The following is an 18,111-nucleotide window of genomic DNA, read 5'->3' as shown; positions in this document are numbered from 1 at the left end:
ATATTTTTTTAAGCAATCAAAAGGCAAATTGGTCAATTAACATCTAAATTACCGACTCATGCAAAATATTTCGTTTTACCAAATCAAATTTAATAGTTTTAAGCGATTAATGTTAGGTGCGTTATTTCCCATACAAGCCACCCTCCAAAAGTTGCATGCAAGTTTACTTACTAGGATAAAATGCTTAAATCTATCAAATTTGATTAGGTAAAACAAATTTTTTTGCATGAGTCGGTAATTTAGATGTTAATTGACCAATTTACCCTATGATGACTTAAAAAAATATTTCCATGCTTAATGGTTTGCAATTAAAAAAGTCCCAAATCGCATATTTTGCCCTATAAATTGAGGTATAGCTCAAAAATGTGACGGGCTGGAGCAAATCTGAGCCCGGATTCGGATTCAGCAGCCCAAAATCTGTCAGAGACACATAAGTTTACTCTTGAGACAAAAACAATGTTGCGCTGTGTTATTGCAGCATTTGCAGCTATAGACGTTATATTCATAAATACTAATAATATAGGGTGAAATGGGGTAAAATACGCCACTTCTTGGACTAAGCATAGCATGATGTCATCATCATTCAATTTTGTGGATATAATAGCATGAAATTTGTTCATTCATGTACAAACAAATCTGAATCGATTGAAATTACAGGTATTTATTCACTTAAACTATAAATTTTGGGTAGAATAGACCAAAATGGGTCACTTATTAGGCTCTGCACTGCATAAACTCTTCATCACTCTGTTCTGTGAACATAATACAGGTCGGACTCGATTATCCGGAGTCGGGTTCTGGCGCTTCCCGAAATAATATCTCACAAATGGAATGCTGTAAGAAGCTGATCACAAAGCCAAGTTGGCTTGACAACATGTCAAAATTTCAGCTTTATAGAGCATTTCGTTCCCCAGATATATGTTTGAGAAGCAATCGAACCTGACTCCGGATAATCGAGTCCGACTCTCAGAGTCATGCTGAATTACATGACATATAATGGAAGTTTACATGATATTTCATGAACTTTACATGATATGTCATGTAAACTTCTATGATATCCCACGCTCCAATTATGTGCATCATATGTCACAGAATATTACACTCTTTTTTCGATCTGTGTAGATAAATTTCGGGAATATAACTTGCAGACTCACCATCTGTTCATTGATTTTGATGCAGCTTACGATTCAGTGAAAAGAAATGAGCTTTGGCAGATAATGTCAGAACGTAGTTGTAGTGTCCGGAGGAAAGGACTGACACACCTGGAGCAGCAGATTCCTCCGATTCTGACCCGCGTTTAGCAGAGCTGAGAGCTGCAAAACTCTCTCGTTCAATTTACCTTACAAGACTGAAGCATCTTTTCATTTTCACCGTTTGCTTTGTTTTTCTGAAAGCGCTTTGCCGCTGCCAATGCTACATGCCCTGTTTCTCACTTTCTCAGTACCCGTCTCAATCCCTACAGTGGTTTTCCGGCGAAACTAATAAGGCTGATATGTGCAACGCTGGATGGATCAAAATCAAGTATTCGGCATCGATCGTAGGGCAGTGGAGGAAGCTTATGCTCCTTTGAAGAGAGAGCTGGAGAGGATAGACGTGACTTCTAACTCTACCAAGACGAAGTACATGATAGTGGGTAGGTACAGACGCAGGCCTAGTAGTGTTAGTGCTGAGGTTGTGATTGATAAGGATGTGTTTGAAGGTGTTGAAGAATTCGATTATCTTGGATCACTTGTGACATATGACAAAGATGCATCCCGTAAAGTGAAAAGGCTTATTGCAACGACGAATAGGACCTTTTACGGATTGCGTAACCAGTTTAGGTCCCGTAACTTGCAAACTCAAACGAAATTTATTCTATATAACACGCTGATACCAACGATTACCCTCTACGGTCACAAGGCATGAACTTTAAAGGAGCGACACCGAAAAGAATTCGGAATTTTTTAGCTCAAAGTACAATGGATAACTCTCGATTTGAAACAAAAAATGGAGTGTGGCGCAAACGTTTGAATCACGAGTTGTACCACAATACGAATATTGTGAAATGTATAAAATACGGTAGACTGAAGTGAGCTGGACCTGTAGTACGAATGTTAAAAATAATAAAAAAGAATAGCGAAAACAATATTCATCAGGGAACCAGGTAGAGGTGCTCGACACACGGTTGAAGAAAATATTTGTATACAAAGTTGAAGGTGGAAGTTAAAACGACAAAAGCTGTGATATCCCCTACGCAAAAGCAAGACGGATCCATGTTCTAAGAATTTAAAAGCACTTTATTAATTACAAATTACTCGTTTTCTTCCGTAAATCGGTTCAAACATTCAGCTTTCGGCTTCCACCCAGGCTGCAACACGTTTTGTGCGATCCATTTTCATATTAATGTTGCAGCACTTCACGTGAAAGCCACTATAGTGCGTTCGGAAGCTCCGGTTTGACTCCGTCGTATTTCGTCGTTTTTGGGGTTATTCATGTATATTTTGGATTCAATTTTAAATTAGAAAATACTTATGTACTTAGCTCCTGCTGTATGTACTTCGACTCTCTATTCGCTGTTATTCGTTACGATTACTTCAGGCTATCTGCTATTGTTTAATTACTGTATTCTAAAAGGTTTATGTCACAAATTGGCTATTTCTCAAGGTTTAAATGTTTTTTTTTATTGCAAAGTCTCAATCGCGTTGTTCGAACTTTTCGGAAATTTGACTGTTAGTTATGTGTGCGTGTCATACAGTAGGTGTGACCACCTAATCTACGTGTTTTGGCTCTGCCTATTCGCGGTTAGAGAAGCTAGAAAGACGTTTGTCTCGGTCTGTCTACTTTTTGCAATTGAATTCTATAGGTAGAAGTATGAAAACGGGGTTCGATCGAGTGTACGATTGTACTGAAATAAGAATTTTGTTCTCTTCGAATTGCGTAATAATTTAAGTAAGCCTTGCAAATATCTGCAACAGCAAACGAAGAGAATGGCACTCGGTTAGCGGTTGGCAAATAGATTAAGTTAGTTTCAAAAATTGTATTGTAGTGTTTTATGAAAAAGGCAAACGGCGGTGTTTGGGTATATTCTTGTGCATTTTTTTGTTCTAACAAAAATAGTAAGTAGACTCTCTGTATATTCATACTTTATGTCGATTATTATCTCTTACACCGGTGAAGAGGCACATCAGTGGTTTCGAAAACTTTTTTGGCAATACTATATTTACGGGAAAAATATAAACCTGCTGTAAAACTTGCTTTTCGTGTATTCTTTAAAATTTGAATGTGCACATAAAAATATATGCATTTTAGTTTTATGGTGTAAGTTAAAAATCGTTTTGGTGGCACTTTGTGAATATAGTTACTCTCTTAAAACAAACTTTCTTTGCTACTATCAAGAAAAATCTTATCTTTCGACGTTAGTCACTTCTGTGTTAAGTTAATAAAAATCGTTTCATGAGGCACTGCTGATTCAACCCAGGGAAATTAATACGGGCGTTACACTTAGATTCTACGTTTAAGGCTCGAGTTAACAACAACTTTCTCGACGCTACGGAAGCTACAGTCGATTTGGGACAAACATTTCGCGTCTCTAACACTTTCTATTTTGTTCAGTGATAAAAATAACAGGCACATTTTGGATGTTTACGCTTTCTACTAACGGAGACCTATCATATCAAGGAAACCGGCAACGGTGGAAGTGTTGCCAACAATCTTGATACGACATCCCCACCATTATAATACACACGAACTAGTTTCAACAATATAGAACATTTGCTAATCACAAGATCGTAACACTACAACAACATTTACCTGACTACGTCCGGATTATTTCCATTCGCTGCTGGAGGATTTGACCGTCGACGACGAGGTCATGTGGATCTTTTTGGTGATTACCTGTTTGCTGCTGCTGGTGCTGCCGGCGGTGACGCTGGTACTGTCGAGTAGATTAATCGTACCATTGTTACTAAGGCTACTACTTGGTTGAGGAGGTTGATGGCTACTAGTGCTACTATTTAGTGGGCTGGTGCGATATTGCTGCAGCAGCTGTTGCTGGTTACTACTGCTGCTGCTGCTGCTAAACTGTTGCTGTTGGTGGTGTTGGTGCTGTTGCTGTTGTTGCATGTATTGGTGATGCTGTAGCTGTTGCTGCTGATCGTGCTGGTCAAGGTTTAGTTTAGCGAACTGCTGCTCGACATTCATTAGGTTATTATTAGGGGCTGCGTTAGTGTTACTGGCAGTTTGGAAGACACGGGTTTCGTATCTGGTTTATTGTGATGGGAGAAACAGAGAGAAAAATACATGAAGATTAGATGCATGGATCAGTGGAGTCAGGATGAGATTGACTGATGGTTATTTTACATTGCTTGGGGAATTTGTGGGATGCACTCATACATTAGATAACCTAAAGTCGGAAACGGTGGGGTTATTAGGGGTACATAAACGTTATCTACATAGTACCACCCGATCCAAAATTCTGTCAAAACTCAACCATTCGTCGTGGATTTGGATTGGATTTGAATTGGACTGGATATGGATTGGATTTGGATTAGATTTGGATTGGATTGGATTTGCATTGTGTTTGGATTGTATTTGGATTGTATTTAAATTGGTTGCAAATTCTTCAGGTTGAGCGTATTAAGACCAATACATCTTTCATTCAAATGACTTTTGTGCCAGGCATGCAAAACGGCATGATGCCGAATGACATTATGTCAAACGGGGTAAACCCACGTGGACTACACCAGCGTGGTATGCTTAATCCAACACCTGAGGAGGGTTAATTGGTAGATGTAAGGTAGTTATCAAGATTTCTTAGGTTCTAAGCCCGCACCCGAACTGCAGCTAGCCTGTAACTTTGATAAGCCCATAGGTTCATGATAATCCCAAGTTCCCAATTACCTCGTGGTGAATCCTTCGTAGTTCTGCGGAGCCGATGTTCCATTGCTGGTGGCTGTCGTCGTGGTAGCACTAGAAGCGATCGTTCCATAACCCGCCTGTTGTTGTTGTAGCTGTTGCTGCTGTTGATGGCTTGGAGATGCCCGGAAGGTACTCATCGGTTGGACCTTGTTCTGGAGGTCCTGCACGGCGGCGTCGAAGTTCGCTCGGTTGAACTTGCTTGCACTGAGGTTGGAGTTCTCTACCCGGGTCGTTTCGTACGTTCGGTTGATGATAGATGGCGAGACGAGGGCCGTTGGGGATTTGATCGAGTCCGATTGGTAGGGCTTCGGGACGGCGTTGGCCGTGAGGAGCGTTGATCTTTGGAAGGTCGAAGTGTTGGATTGCTGTTGCTGTTGTTGGGATTGCGGTTGACGAGGGAAGGTTCCGGTGGAGGACGCTGGCGTGGCCGGCGAATAGGTTCCGGGTTTTGGCAAGGTGTGTGGCTTTGGCGAAGGAGTTTGGTATCCGCTGAAGGTCGGTGGTTGAATGCCACCCTCATCGCTGCTATCGGTGGTGAAGCCTCCTGCTAGCTTCTGGCGGTACTTGGCATGACGAATGGCGACCAGTTTGTTCTGAGCTTCCAGAAGCTGCCGTTCGGCCATAAGGACTTCCGAGCGGGCGTTGATCTCCTGTGCCATTCCATCAACCATGTTTCTGTTCAACCGCAGCGTGTGTTCCTCTTCACCTTCGATGGCTTGCTGGGCAGCTTGGACGAGTTTATCGGTGGATTTTATGACGGCATTACCTGCCGCCTGAAGGCGTCTTCCGGTTTCCGAGTTGGGATCCGACTTGACCTTACAGGCAATAAGCAGCTGAGCAGTGGAGCTGGCGACTTGCTTGGCCGTAGAGATCAGCATCTCTTCGGTTCCAGTTCCTTGCACCAGATGTTGCGCTGCCTCCACCAGACTGTGCGTGGCGGCAGCTACAAGTCGGGCAGCGGAAATCAAACCCTCGGACCACTGGCCATCGTCTGAGGAATGCAGCGGTCGACGAGCCACCTTTCCTTGGTCTACCAGCTCACGTTGGGCAGCATTTGCGGCACGAACCAAAGCCGAAGACGCAGCCATGATTCCTTTGGCCGCTTCAAGGATCATCTCGTCAAAGTTGAGGTTCTCGTCCGTTTCCTAAAACAGATGAGGGATGTATTAGATACTTATTTGCGGTGAGTCCTTTAAAGACAAAGATTCTCATGTAAAATTAGTTACGGGTACCCGGCTCAACAGAGAGCGATCCATGATGAAAAGAGCACAAGATACTCGAAGCATCTATAGCAAGAAACGGCAGCACAAAAAGAGTGTGATTGCTGATGCACCGGATTGCTGAAGCACCGAAAAGCGTGGATCGGATCGATATGCGGAAGTTTTATGTAATTGTCATTGGTGCGTGATACAAGACTGCGTCTGTGCCTGCCATATGCAATGCCCGGAAAGGAAGATTGCTGACAGGCAAAACAGATGGTGGCTCCCAAGAGGAAGTAACGTTTTGAAGATTCGTTTAATGGCTTTCAATATAAACGGTCATGAAATTTTACAGAATGTGCGTTAACATAAATCGAATTTTTCCTATAGTGGCATAACTTTTAACAACATTTCACATGAGAAAATTTATCTGTGTAAAAAGAATTTGACTACAAAGACTCTAAACTACATTATTTACACTTGCGCCGTCATGAAGTCCAATGATGACCACAGTAATAATATGTTTGATTCCTGGGTGATAATATAAAATTTAACAACCAAGAATATCAAACATATCTCACCGGAATCACCCTCCACCAGATACACCAGATACAGAAGAGAACTATTATTATCACCATCACCATACTAAAAAACTCTGAAAATCCTCCAGAACCTACCTTAACTTCCGCTTGTCGTCTCGGCCGCAAGCTGGCCAACTTCTTGGCGGCGGCCTCAATCGAAGCGGCCGCTCCCAGCAGCTCGTTCTCGGCAATCACCGTTGGATCCTCCGGATCAACCCAGTCCGATCCCTTCAACAGCTGCGCCATCCCCACCAAATCCGTAACACATTTGGCCACCCTCCTCGACAAATGCATCCTCTCATCCGCCGTACACCGATGCAGCACTCCCTCCAGCAAATCCCTATAAGCCACCGCCACGGCCGTTCCAGCATCCAGCGTCCTCTGCCGCAGCTCCTGGGTCTCCGCACAGGACCACGCCACCGACCGGCACACGGCCAACATGTCCGAGATGGTCTTCCGGCCCAGATTGGCCGCCGCCGCAATGTCCGACTGCAGATTGGACGCTCCAGCCGAGACGGCTTTGGCCGTGGCCGCCGTCACGTGTTTCGTCACATTGATCAAATCCTCCGGCTTCGATAGGTGCTGCAGGCTGGCCCGGTGCATGTCCGGTGCATACTGCATCGAGCGGATCTCCTGCGAAATGGCATCGACTGTGGCTTCCATGGCGCGGGTGCCCCGCGTGTGCTCGTCTTCGACGGCCTTAACAGTTTTCAGCAACGAGGTGACGTTCATCACCATGACCTGTTTGAGATCCGCAGATTCGGGGGGTTGGCGTGTGAGAAAAAGAGAAAGAAATTGTTAATTAATACGGTCTTGAAGGTGTTTAGGTATTTATGTTATTCAAGTTTGGGGTTGATCGAAACCGAAATTTATGTGTAGGCAGTGTTAGATGGAACCTTAAAGAAAAATGAAAAGGATGAATTTGAAGGTTCAAGATCTTTGTAAAATTATCTTTGCAAGTAGCATTGGTGAGATATTTTTTGTGCTAAATTATATTTTTTTAGAAATATTGCCTTGTACTACCTTTGATAAAGTTTTTATGCTGATTGATTTCAGAAAACTTTCTATAGTTTCATCCCTGGAGGAATTCCTGAACGAATCCCTGCAAGAATTCATGAAGAAATCCATGGAGGGATTTCTGAAGGAATCACTGGAGGAATTCCTGAATGAATCCCTGGAGGAGTTTCCTGAGGGAATCCTTCGAGAAATTCCTGAAGGAGTCCCTGGAGGAATTCCTGGACGAATGCCTGGAGGAATTTCTGAAGAAATCCCAGGAAGAATTTCTGAAGACATCCCTGGAGGAATTCCTGAAGCAATCCCTAGAGAAATTCCTCAAGGAATCCTTGGAGGAATTCCTGTGGAAATCCCTAGAAGAAATCCAGAAGGAATCGCTGGAGGAATTCCTGAAGGAATCCCTGAAGGAATTCCTGAAGGGATCCCTGAAGGAATTCCTAAAGGAATCCCTGGAGGAATCCGTGGAGGAATTTCTGAAGGAATCGCTGGAGGAATTCCTGAAGAAATCCCTGAAGGATTTCCTGAGGGAATCCCTAGAGTATTCCTGAAGGAATCCCTGGAGGAATTCCTGATGGAATCTCTGGAGGAATTCCTTAAGGAATCCCTGGAGGAATTCCTGGAGAAATTCCTGGACGAATTCCTGAAGGAATCCCTGCAAGAATTGCTGTAGGAATCCCTGCAAGAATTGTTGGAGGAATTCCTAAAGTAATCCCTGGAGGAATTCCTGAAGGAAACCCTGGAGGAATTCCTGAAGAAATCCCTGGAGGAATTCCTGAAGAAATCCCTGGAGAAATTCCCAAGGAATCCTTGGAGGAATTCCTGAAGGAATCCCTGGAGGAATTCCTGAAGGAATCCCTGGAGGAATTCCTGAAGGAATCCCTGGAGAAATTCATGAAGGAATCCCTGGAGGAATTCCAGAATGAATCCCTGGAAGAGTTCCTGAAGGAATCCCTGGAGGAATTCCTGAAGGAATCCGTGGAGGAAATCCTGAAGGAATGCCTGGAGGAGTTTCCTGAAGGAATGCCTGGAGGAATTCCTGAAGGAATCCCTGGAGGAATTCCTGAAGAATTCCCTGGAGGAATTTCTGAAGAATTCCCAGGAGGAATTCCCGAAGGAGTCCCTGAAGGAATTCCTGGAGGAGTCCCTGGAGTCCCTGGAGGAATTCCTGAAAAATTCCCTGGAGGAATTTCTGAAGAATTCCCTGGAGGAATTTCTGAAGAATTCACAGGAGGAATTTGTGAAGCAATCCTTGGAGAAATTTCTGAAGGAGTCCCTGAAGAAATTCCTGACGGAATCCCTGGAGGAATTCCTCCAGGGGTTCCTTCAGGAATTCCTGAAGGAATCCCTAGAGGAATTCCTGTAGCAATCCCTGGATGATTTCCTAAAGGAATTCCTGGAGGAATTTCTGGAGGAATCCCTGGAAGAATTCCTTAAGGAACACCTAGAGGAATTCCTGAAGAAATCCCTGGAGGAATTCCTGAAGGAATATCTGAAAGAATCCCTAGAGGAATTTCTAGAGCAATCTCTGGAAGAATTTCTGAAGGAACACCACCCTGGAAGAATTCCTGAAGAAATCCCTGGAGGAATTCCTGAAGGAATATCTGGAGGAATTCGTGAAGGAATTCCTGAAGGAATCCCTGCAGGAATTTCTGAAGGAATCCCTGAAGGAATCCCTGGAGGAATTCCTGAAGGAATCCCTGGAGGAATTTCTGAAGGAATCCCTGAAGGAATTCCTGAAGGAATCCCTGGAGGAATTTCTGAAGGAATCCCTGGAGGAATTCCTTAAGGAATCCCTGGAGGAATTCCTGAAGGAATCCCTGGAGGAATTCCTGGAGAAATTCCTGGACGAATTCCTGAAGGAATCCCTGCAAGAATTGCTGGAGGAATTCCTAAAGTAATCCCTGGAGGAATTCCTGAAGGAAACCCTGGAGGAATTCCTGAAGAAATCCCTGGAGGAATTCCTGAAGAAATCCCTGGAGAAATTCCCAAGGAATCCTTGGAGGAATTCCTGAAGGAATCCCTGGAGGAATTCCTGAAGGAATCCCTGGAGGAATTTCTGAAGGAATCCCTGGAGGAATTCATGAAGGAATCCCTGGAGGAATTCCAGAATGAATCCCTGGAAGAGTTCCTGAAGGAATCCGTGGAGGAATTCCTGAAGGAATCCCTGGAGGAATTCCTGAAGGAATCCGTGGAGGAATTCCTGAAGGAATGCCTGGAGGAGTTTCCTGAAGGAATGCCTGGAGGAATTCCTGAAGGAATTCCTGAAGGAATCCCTGGAGGAATTCCTAAAGTAATCCCTGGAGGAATTCCTGAAGGAATCCCTGGAGGAATTCCTGAAGGAATCCGTGGAGGAATTCCTGAAGGAATCTCTGGAGGAGTTCCTGAAGGCATCTCTGGAGGAGTTCCTGAAGGAATCTCTGGAGGAGTTCCTGAGGGAATCCCTGGAGGAGTTCCTGAAGGAATCCCTAAAGGATCCCTGAAGGAATCCTTTTAGCAATTCCTGAAGGAATCCCTGGAGGAGTTCATTAAGTAATGCCTGAAGGAATTACCGAAGGAATTCCTGGAGGAATTCCTGAAGGAATTTCTGGAGGAATCCCTAAAGAAATTCCTGGAGAAATTCCTAAAGAAATCCCTGAAGAAAATCCTGAATAAATCCCTAAGGGAATTCCTGAAAGAATCCTTGGAGAAATTTCTAAAGGAATTCCTGAAGCAATCTTTGGAGGAATTGCTTAAGGAATTCCAGGAGCAATTTCTGAAGGAGTTCCTGAATGAATCCCTGGAGGAATCGCTGAAAGTACCTCTGTAAGAACTCCTGAAGGAATCCCTGGAGGAGTTCCTGAAGGAATCCCGGAGAGACGAACCAGCCAAGGGCTGAAAGTCTCTCAAATAAAGATAAATCAATCAATCAATCTGAAGGAACCCCTGGAGGAGTTCCTGAAGGAATCCCTGGAGGAATTCCTGAAGGAATCCCTGGAGAAGTTTCTGAAGGAATCCTTAGAGGAGATCCTGAAGGAATCCCTGGAGTAGTTTCTGAAGGAATCCCTGGAGGAGTTCCTGAAGGAATCTCTGGAGGAGTTCCTGAAGGCATCTCTGGAGGAGTTCCTGAAGGAATCTCTGGAGAAGTTCCTGAGGGAATCCCTGGAGGAGTTCCTGAAGGAATCCCTAAAGGATCCCTGAAGGAATCCCTTTAGCAATTCCTGAAGGAATCCCTGGAGGAGTTCATGAAGTAATGCCTGAAGGAATTACCGAAGGAATTCCTGGAGGAATTCCTGAAGGAATTTCTGGAGGAATCCCTAAAGAAATTCCTGGAGAAATTCCTAAAGAAATCCCTGAAGAAAATCCTGAATAAATCCCTAAGGGAATTCCTGAAAGAATCCTTGGATAAATTTCTAAAGGAATTCCTGAAGCAATCTTTGGAGGAATTGCTTAAGGAATTCCAGGAGCAATTTCTGAAGGAGTTCCTGAATGAATCCCTGGAGGAATCTGGAGGAGTTCCTGGAGGAGTTCCTGAAGGAATCCCTGGAGGAGTTCCTGCAGGAATCTCTGGAGGGGTTCCTGAAGGAATCTCTGGAGGAGTTCTTGAAGGAATCTCTGGAGGAGTTCCTGAAGGCATCTCTGGAGGAGTTCCTGAAGGAATCTCTGGAGGAGTTCCTGAGGGAATCCCTGGAGGAGTTCCTGAAGGAATCCCTTTAGCAATTCCTGAAGGAATCCCTGGAAGAGTTCATGAAGTATTGCCTGGAGGAATTACCGAAGGAATTCCTGGAGGAATTCCTGAAGGAATTTCTGGAGGAATCCCTAAAGAAATTCCTGGAGAAATTCCCTAAGGGAACTCCTGAAAGAATCCTTGGAGAAATTTCTAAAGGAATTCCTGAAGCAATCTTTGGAGGAATTGCTTAAGGAATTCCAGGAGCAATTTCTGAAAGAGTTCCTGAATGGATCCCTGGAGGAATCGCTGAAAGTACCTCTATAAGAACTCCTGAAGGAATTCCTGGAGGAGTTCTTGAAGGAATCCCTGGAGGAGTTCCTGAAGGACTCCCTGGAGGAGTTCCTGAAGGAATCCCTGGAGGAGTTCCTGAAGGAATCCCGGAGAGACGAACCAGCCAAGGGCTGAAAGTCTCTCAAATAAAGATAAATCAATCAATCAATCTGAAGGAATCCCTGGAGGAGTTCCTGAGGGAATCCCTGGAGGAATTCCTGAGGGAATCCTTGGAGGAGTACCTGAAGGAATTCCTGGAGTTGTTCCTGAAGGAATCCCTGGAAGAATTCCTAAAGGAATGCCTGGAAGAATTCCTGAAGGAATCCCTGGAGGAATTCCTGAAGGAATCCCTGAAAGAATTTCTGATGGAATCCCTGAAAGAATTGCTGAAAAAATCCCTGGAAGAAGTCGTGAAGGAATCCCTGGAAGAATTCCTGAAGGAATCCCTGGAAGAATTCCTGAAGGAATCCCTGAAGGAGTTCCAGAAGGAATCCCTGAAGGAGTTCCAGAAGGGTTCCTGAAGGAATCCCTGGAGGAGTTCCTGAAGGAATCCTTGGAGGAGTTCCTGAAGGAATCCCTGGAGTTGTTTCTGAAGGAATCTTTGGATGATCCCTGAAGGAATTCCTGGATGAATCCCTTTAGCAATTCCTGAAGGTATCCCTGAAGGAATCCCTGGAGGAATTCTTGAAGGATTCCCTGGAAGTATTACTGACGGAATCCCTGGAGAAACTCCTGATGGAAGCCCTGGAGGAATTTCTGAATGGATTCCTCCAGGAATAGAGCTTTTGCAATTCTGGGCAAAATCTGGGTATCTGAGTATTCAATCTCTATAGAATTTATAGGGCATTTTGAAAACACAGCAAAAGATGCAGTTTTTGATTTTTAGAGCTTCGTCCTCAATCCAAAATGCACCGGCACAACCCACCCCGCATCGTATTTCGATCAACCCCAATCGTTTGAAACACGCTCAAACACAAATGACACAGGTATCAGAACAGATAGAAAACAAATTATTCATAATTTACCTACAGTTGTTTCGGTCGAAAGATCTGAATTAGACTCTACTAACGGTTACTACTACAATCGTTGTGTGCGTCTACTTTTTTCGATTTTCAAACTATGTGACTTTCGGTTTTCAAAAACGGACATAACGGTGCATTATAAAGGATTTGGCAGGGAGGTTCCAAACAAACAGCAAACGTCAAAGAACGGGAAGGTGCAAACTTGAAACGCGTGATTGATTCTTGGATTATGTATTATTTTATTCGTAAGCAAATGTCTATGTATGTGTATTCAGTTTGGATGTTTTATTAAGTGCGTGAGTCTTACATCTAGGATAGCAAATGTATGGTTTAAGTACTCTAATCAACTAAACACTAAAACAATCATCGAAAGTTTCGACTGAGATATGGCACTTAAGCTTAATGGGTATTTGTGCGTGGTACGTTTCGTTATCAAAAGACTCCGTCGAAGAGCGTCGGTGCAGTGGATAGCACCCGCAAAAATTCCTCTTCCTGATCGGAGAGCCACCATGCGGTGCCCGCCCTAAACGCCAGTGCATCCTGTAGTGCCGCCTAAATAACCGATCGGACCGTGGAAAGTGGAGGGAAACGTGTCAATTTAGAGCATCTCGAATTTTGACAATGAAGTACCATTCTTAGCTTTATTAGGGTTTTAAAACTGCTTTCAAATCCATATGTGACTTAAACAGCCGTAATAAAACCTTGAATGGTACTTGGGATCGTTCTAGTCGGAGATTCAGCAAACACACAAAACGCGAGCGGATTCGGTTATAGAAAAAGTTCTACTCGTCTGTACGCAACAGGTGCCGGAGATCGAAAATAGTTCCTCTCAGTACTTTCCGACCCACGATGACGACGTCGTGGACAACGATGACAACGTTGAGGACGACTTCAACGACGAAGACGCCGCCGACTTGAAGGAGCTCTGCCTACTTCCGCGGTACTCGTGGACTTGCGAGAGGCAAAGTTCCCTGATCATCTGTGGAGAGAAGGGTAACAAGGGAAATGGTAGCTATTTGATGATGATGATGATGGGTCTCTCTCTAGGTCGTACTGAGGCTACTGAAGGGTAGCGATAGCGTAGGAAACCCAACGCACCCGTAGGCAGAGATATCCAAGTAGTGTGTGAGTACACCGTACCGAATTTTCATCACTCGTATTGTATTCCGAAGAAGGTTAGGGAGAATATTTTTGATTTCGCTCCTGTTGGTGACAGCTCGAGGGGTTAATGTGCACTACTTTTCAACTACGGGATGCGGTTAGACTTTTTACTTCTCTCGTCTGCGATAGATAGATACGTAGATGTTTCTGTTAGGTTCGCTGATTTACTAGTGAATATAATAATTGATCAATAATTGTATCTACGCGCTGATCTGTACAGCATGCACTGGCGTTCTGCGGCGTACTTCCCTGCTAAGAACACTCGCAAGCTTAGGTAGAGTATACGAATACGATGCAACCGGGAGTGTGGCAGGAAGACATGCATTGTTCACGGAGAAAAAGTGTCCATGTTTGAAGGCAACCAGTAGCGATACCATTCATGCTGTTAGTTGTTCATATAGTGGAGATAAAGGATTAACTTAAGTGCCATATCTACTAACTTTGTTGGGTATTTTCCGATGAGCGAAGGTAGATCTGTTTTAAATTGAGAATATTCAGAATTTGCGGTACTATCGCGGTTAAACAGATTGTTATAGGCTGAACTGTAAATATTTCTCGAAGACAGGCTTGAGCAGCTATTTTACGTTGAGGCTGTTCCGAAAGCAGCTGAGGATTCTAGGATAACGTTGAGAATTCCGAGGAGATAATGGTAATTTCGGGAAAATCAGGAGAAACAATATGGCTTCAAGAAAGAAGCTGTGTATTCTGCTATTTAATAGGCTATAATGTCGGCGAGAATTGAAGAATATTTCGAAAAAGATAGGAGCAGAGCAAAAAGCGGTTGAGGTTTTTTATCTGTATTGACAAGATTTTTAGCCCTAGGCTAGTTCATCGCTTTACTTCCCTTCCAAAGGAAGAACTCACATTTTGTGAGTTTGTTGGGAGTGGTATTCGATCTCCAATCCTCGGAGTGATAGTCACGTGCTTTAACCGTCACACCAGGTTTGCTCCACATGCGATTGAGGTTTAAATTTAAGACTCTGAGAACAAGAAGGCTATTTTATGAAATCCTTTAGAAATTCTTTCAAGAATGGTAGAAATTCTACCATACATTTCTTCGGGAATTATTCCAGTGATTTTTTGTAGGAATCTCTAGGGAATTTTTGGAGGGATTTTTAAAGAAATATTTTGAAACACCCTGGAGGAATTCTTGACGGAATCATCAGAAAGACTCTTCGAGGTATTCCTGGCGAGATCTCTAGATATTTTTTTTTCAATTCCTGGAGGCAAATCTGAAATAATTCCTGGTACAATTTCTAAAGAAGTTTCTAGAAGCTTTTCGGAAGTATTTATTAGAGGAAAAAATAAACTCTAGAGAAATACAGGGGGAAATTCTCAGGGAAAGTGCGATTAAATTCTTGGAAGAATCTTTGGATAAATTCTCAGAAGGATTTTTCAAAGAATTCCTGAAAATATCTCGAAGAGGATTCTTGGTAGAACTCTTGGACAAACTCCAAGATGACTTCGTGGAGTAAGAGTTCCTGAAAGTGTTCCTAGAGGAGAATGAATTCTTGAATCAATTCTTAGAATTCCTGGACAAATCAATCACATGAACACTAAGGGAATTGGTAAAAGCTTTTCCAATAGATTTTTTGTATATTTTTTTTTTTTTTTTGAAAAATACGAAGTGCGACTGCTAGAGGATATTCTGCAAGAAAAAGAAACAATAATCTCACAGTACCGAGACGAATTTTCAGCGAAGATTACCAAGAAATTATCCTAGAAATTCGTAGATTTTTTTGATTTTTTGACGTAATTTATGCATTTTTTTAAGTAAGTGGCAATTTGAGAAGGCATCGCTCGAAATAAAATCTTTGTTTATTTATAGACTATTAAAATTTTATTGGGCACTTATCAACGTCAGTCGCGCGGTTGGCCACCACTGCACTGTCTGCACCACGCTAATGCTAAGTACAAAAAACGACAGCGCGATCGCGTGAGGTTTAATGGATCAACATTTCTTGAAACTCATAAGACCCTGTCACAATTTTTCGTGGACCTGCTTAAAAAATTGGGTTTTAGACGAGGTTGGTGGTCTAGAGGCTACCTCTTCTGATTAATATGCAGAAGAGCTTGGCTCAATCCCTGGCTCGCCCCTTTCCTCCTACTTTATATATTTATATTAACTTTCTCTATACTCTTTTCTCTACATTACATCTCACGTATGATCACAGCCATCGCAAGAACTAGAAATAGATGGAAAATGCCGTTTCCCTTCCTTCCAACTTTCACAGCACAATGTAAGTTCATCATATAACGCCTACAAGTTATGCAACTTAGCGAACTGTGCCGCTTCACCGAAATTTTCATACAATCTTTCACATTACTCCTGGCATCTACCTACCGTTGTGTGAACCTCTATGCCAAAAATAAACATTTCCCGCATAAACACTCAGACATCCGCATGAATTTGTGCAGATGCAGTGAATTCCGCATACATTCATAGACAATACACGCATACGCATACACGCATACATAGACAACAAGTGATGGACTTATCCACGGATGAATATATTTGGAATATCTGATAGGAAATGGCCCCGCTCTAGTGTAAAAATTCTCAGACCGACTGAATTCAATTCATCGGTGGATAAGTTCATTTCAATCATCATGCCTAAAAATAGAAGATCTTTAATGCTCACACACTGAGGAAGCCTGTTGGTCCTAAACAGGTAACTTATTGGTTCCTTATAGCAGCTAACGTCCAATCAATTTTTATTATAAAAGTTTGGGTACGCTTTTTAAACAACTCCCAGGAGTAAGAAATATGCATATTTATTCAGGATTATTTTGAACACTCGATTTTTTTAATCGCTTAAAACTTCAACACCTTTATACTGAACATTTTACTGCATTATACTGCAAGCAAAACCTAACCGAACAGATGTAAGCAAAAAGAGGATGACAACAAAGTCGATGAAGGAAAAGCTATTTTTGGTCTTTATCTTGCTTGTGTGGTCTGTCAAATGGACTAAGAAACTTGTCAAACATTTTGAGGGTTAGGTGTCGAGATGAAATAAAGAACACAAGTACATTCGTCAGAGCTTCATTAAGGTAATTCAACAATTGTTCTACGATGGGTCTCTGGAAATTGTTTTTGAAAAATTAATATGGATGTTTTAAGAACTTTTTCACTTAAACCAAAACCAAAAAAGTCTTTAAGGTTATCGAATGCAATTTTATCCAGAAACATTGTTAGACATTTCTCTGGAAAGTTGCATGAAAACATAATACATAAGTGACCCGATTTTGTCAGCCCCTTTCCGGAACTCATATTTTGCTCCTCTCAAAAATTTAAACGAATATTCACACCTTATATCCCTCTATGTTCTGCCTTTCAGCAGTAGTTTGATGATGATCTTAAATGAATTGATCAAAGTTTGACAGTTAGATAATGAGAACAAAAAGTTCGCCGCAAAATGGGGCTGACAAAATCGGGTCCGTACTGTAATCCCGCCTGAATTAAATATCAAATTAATTTAGGGTACATGAATACAAAATTTCCACAGCTAGGGTTATGATTTAATTATAATGACTCAACACATGGTTTTTGGCATCACTTGTTTCCTATAAATTAATTCATATATTCACACCAAGCTGAAGTTCGGCAAAGATGTAAGTAACAGAAACCCACTTTCGAGTGAATAAGGTTCAAAGTTTTTCTCTTAATTTTCATCCCATACAAAATGTATGAAGTTTTTAAATCGACCCAATTTTCTCCTATTTGTTGTATTTTTTCTAACATCGTAAGAACAATCTTAAAAAAGTTCCTGAAAGCATGAAATCTGATGATTTTATTTATATGCTCAGCTCAAAATCGACAACATGGACATTAGATTGTCCCAAAATTGCACATGGTCAAAAAGCTTGGGGGCTCACCCTGCAAATGATAGCTAAGGGTGTTAGAAACAAACTTTTGTATGACGGCAACTTTCAGAAATGACGTTTAGAGGTCGCCCCGGTGAGATTTTTGAAAAATGGCCATTTTTCGTAATAAAATTCATACAAATATTTTTACCGTACAAATATTGGCAATACCTACTATTTTTATATTTTTTACAGCTTGATATGGATCCAAACTTCTTGTAAAAAATGATGAACGACATGTTTTGCAGGTAACTTTTTGATACTGAATTTTGAGTTTACTAAAATTTGTCATTTTTTGATATACTGTGCATTTTACCCATCATAAAAACTATCTGAACCTAATGCTAATTTTAAACAATTTCCGTAAAAGATAGGAAATTTTGTGAGGAAAAACT

At 42.2% G+C, this 18,111-nt stretch overlaps 1 protein-coding gene across 9 annotated transcripts in view; it reads right to left on the bottom strand.

Annotated features, from left to right (window-relative positions):
* Positions 1-2,255: 2,255 nt before the first annotated feature.
* Positions 2,256-18,111, bottom strand: part of LOC109418124 (talin-2) — a 226,222-nt gene continuing 210,366 nt past the window's right edge. For 6 of the 9 annotated variants that reach the window (XM_019692313.3, XM_019692315.3, XM_019692317.3 and 3 more), the window contains 3 exons: positions 6,773-7,417; positions 4,879-6,041; positions 2,256-4,240 (listed from right to left, as the gene is read on the bottom strand). In XM_019692313.3, the coding sequence (XP_019547858.2) occupies positions 3,805-4,240; positions 4,879-6,041; positions 6,773-7,417 (2,244 nt within the window). In that variant the 3' untranslated portion in view covers positions 2,256-3,804. Of the gene's footprint in view, positions 4,241-4,878; positions 6,042-6,772; positions 7,418-12,903; positions 13,668-18,111 lie in introns of those variants that run through there. The other 3 variants (XM_029870906.2, XM_029870908.2, XM_029870907.2) reach the window with 3 other exon arrangements.

The sequence above is a fragment of the Aedes albopictus genome, chromosome 2, assembly GCF_035046485.1.
Source record: "Aedes albopictus strain Foshan chromosome 2, AalbF5, whole genome shotgun sequence".
NCBI lineage: Eukaryota > Metazoa > Arthropoda > Insecta > Diptera > Culicidae > Aedes > Aedes albopictus.
Note: the sequence above shows the minus strand (reverse complement) of the source record. Positions and strands in the feature narration are given on the sequence as shown.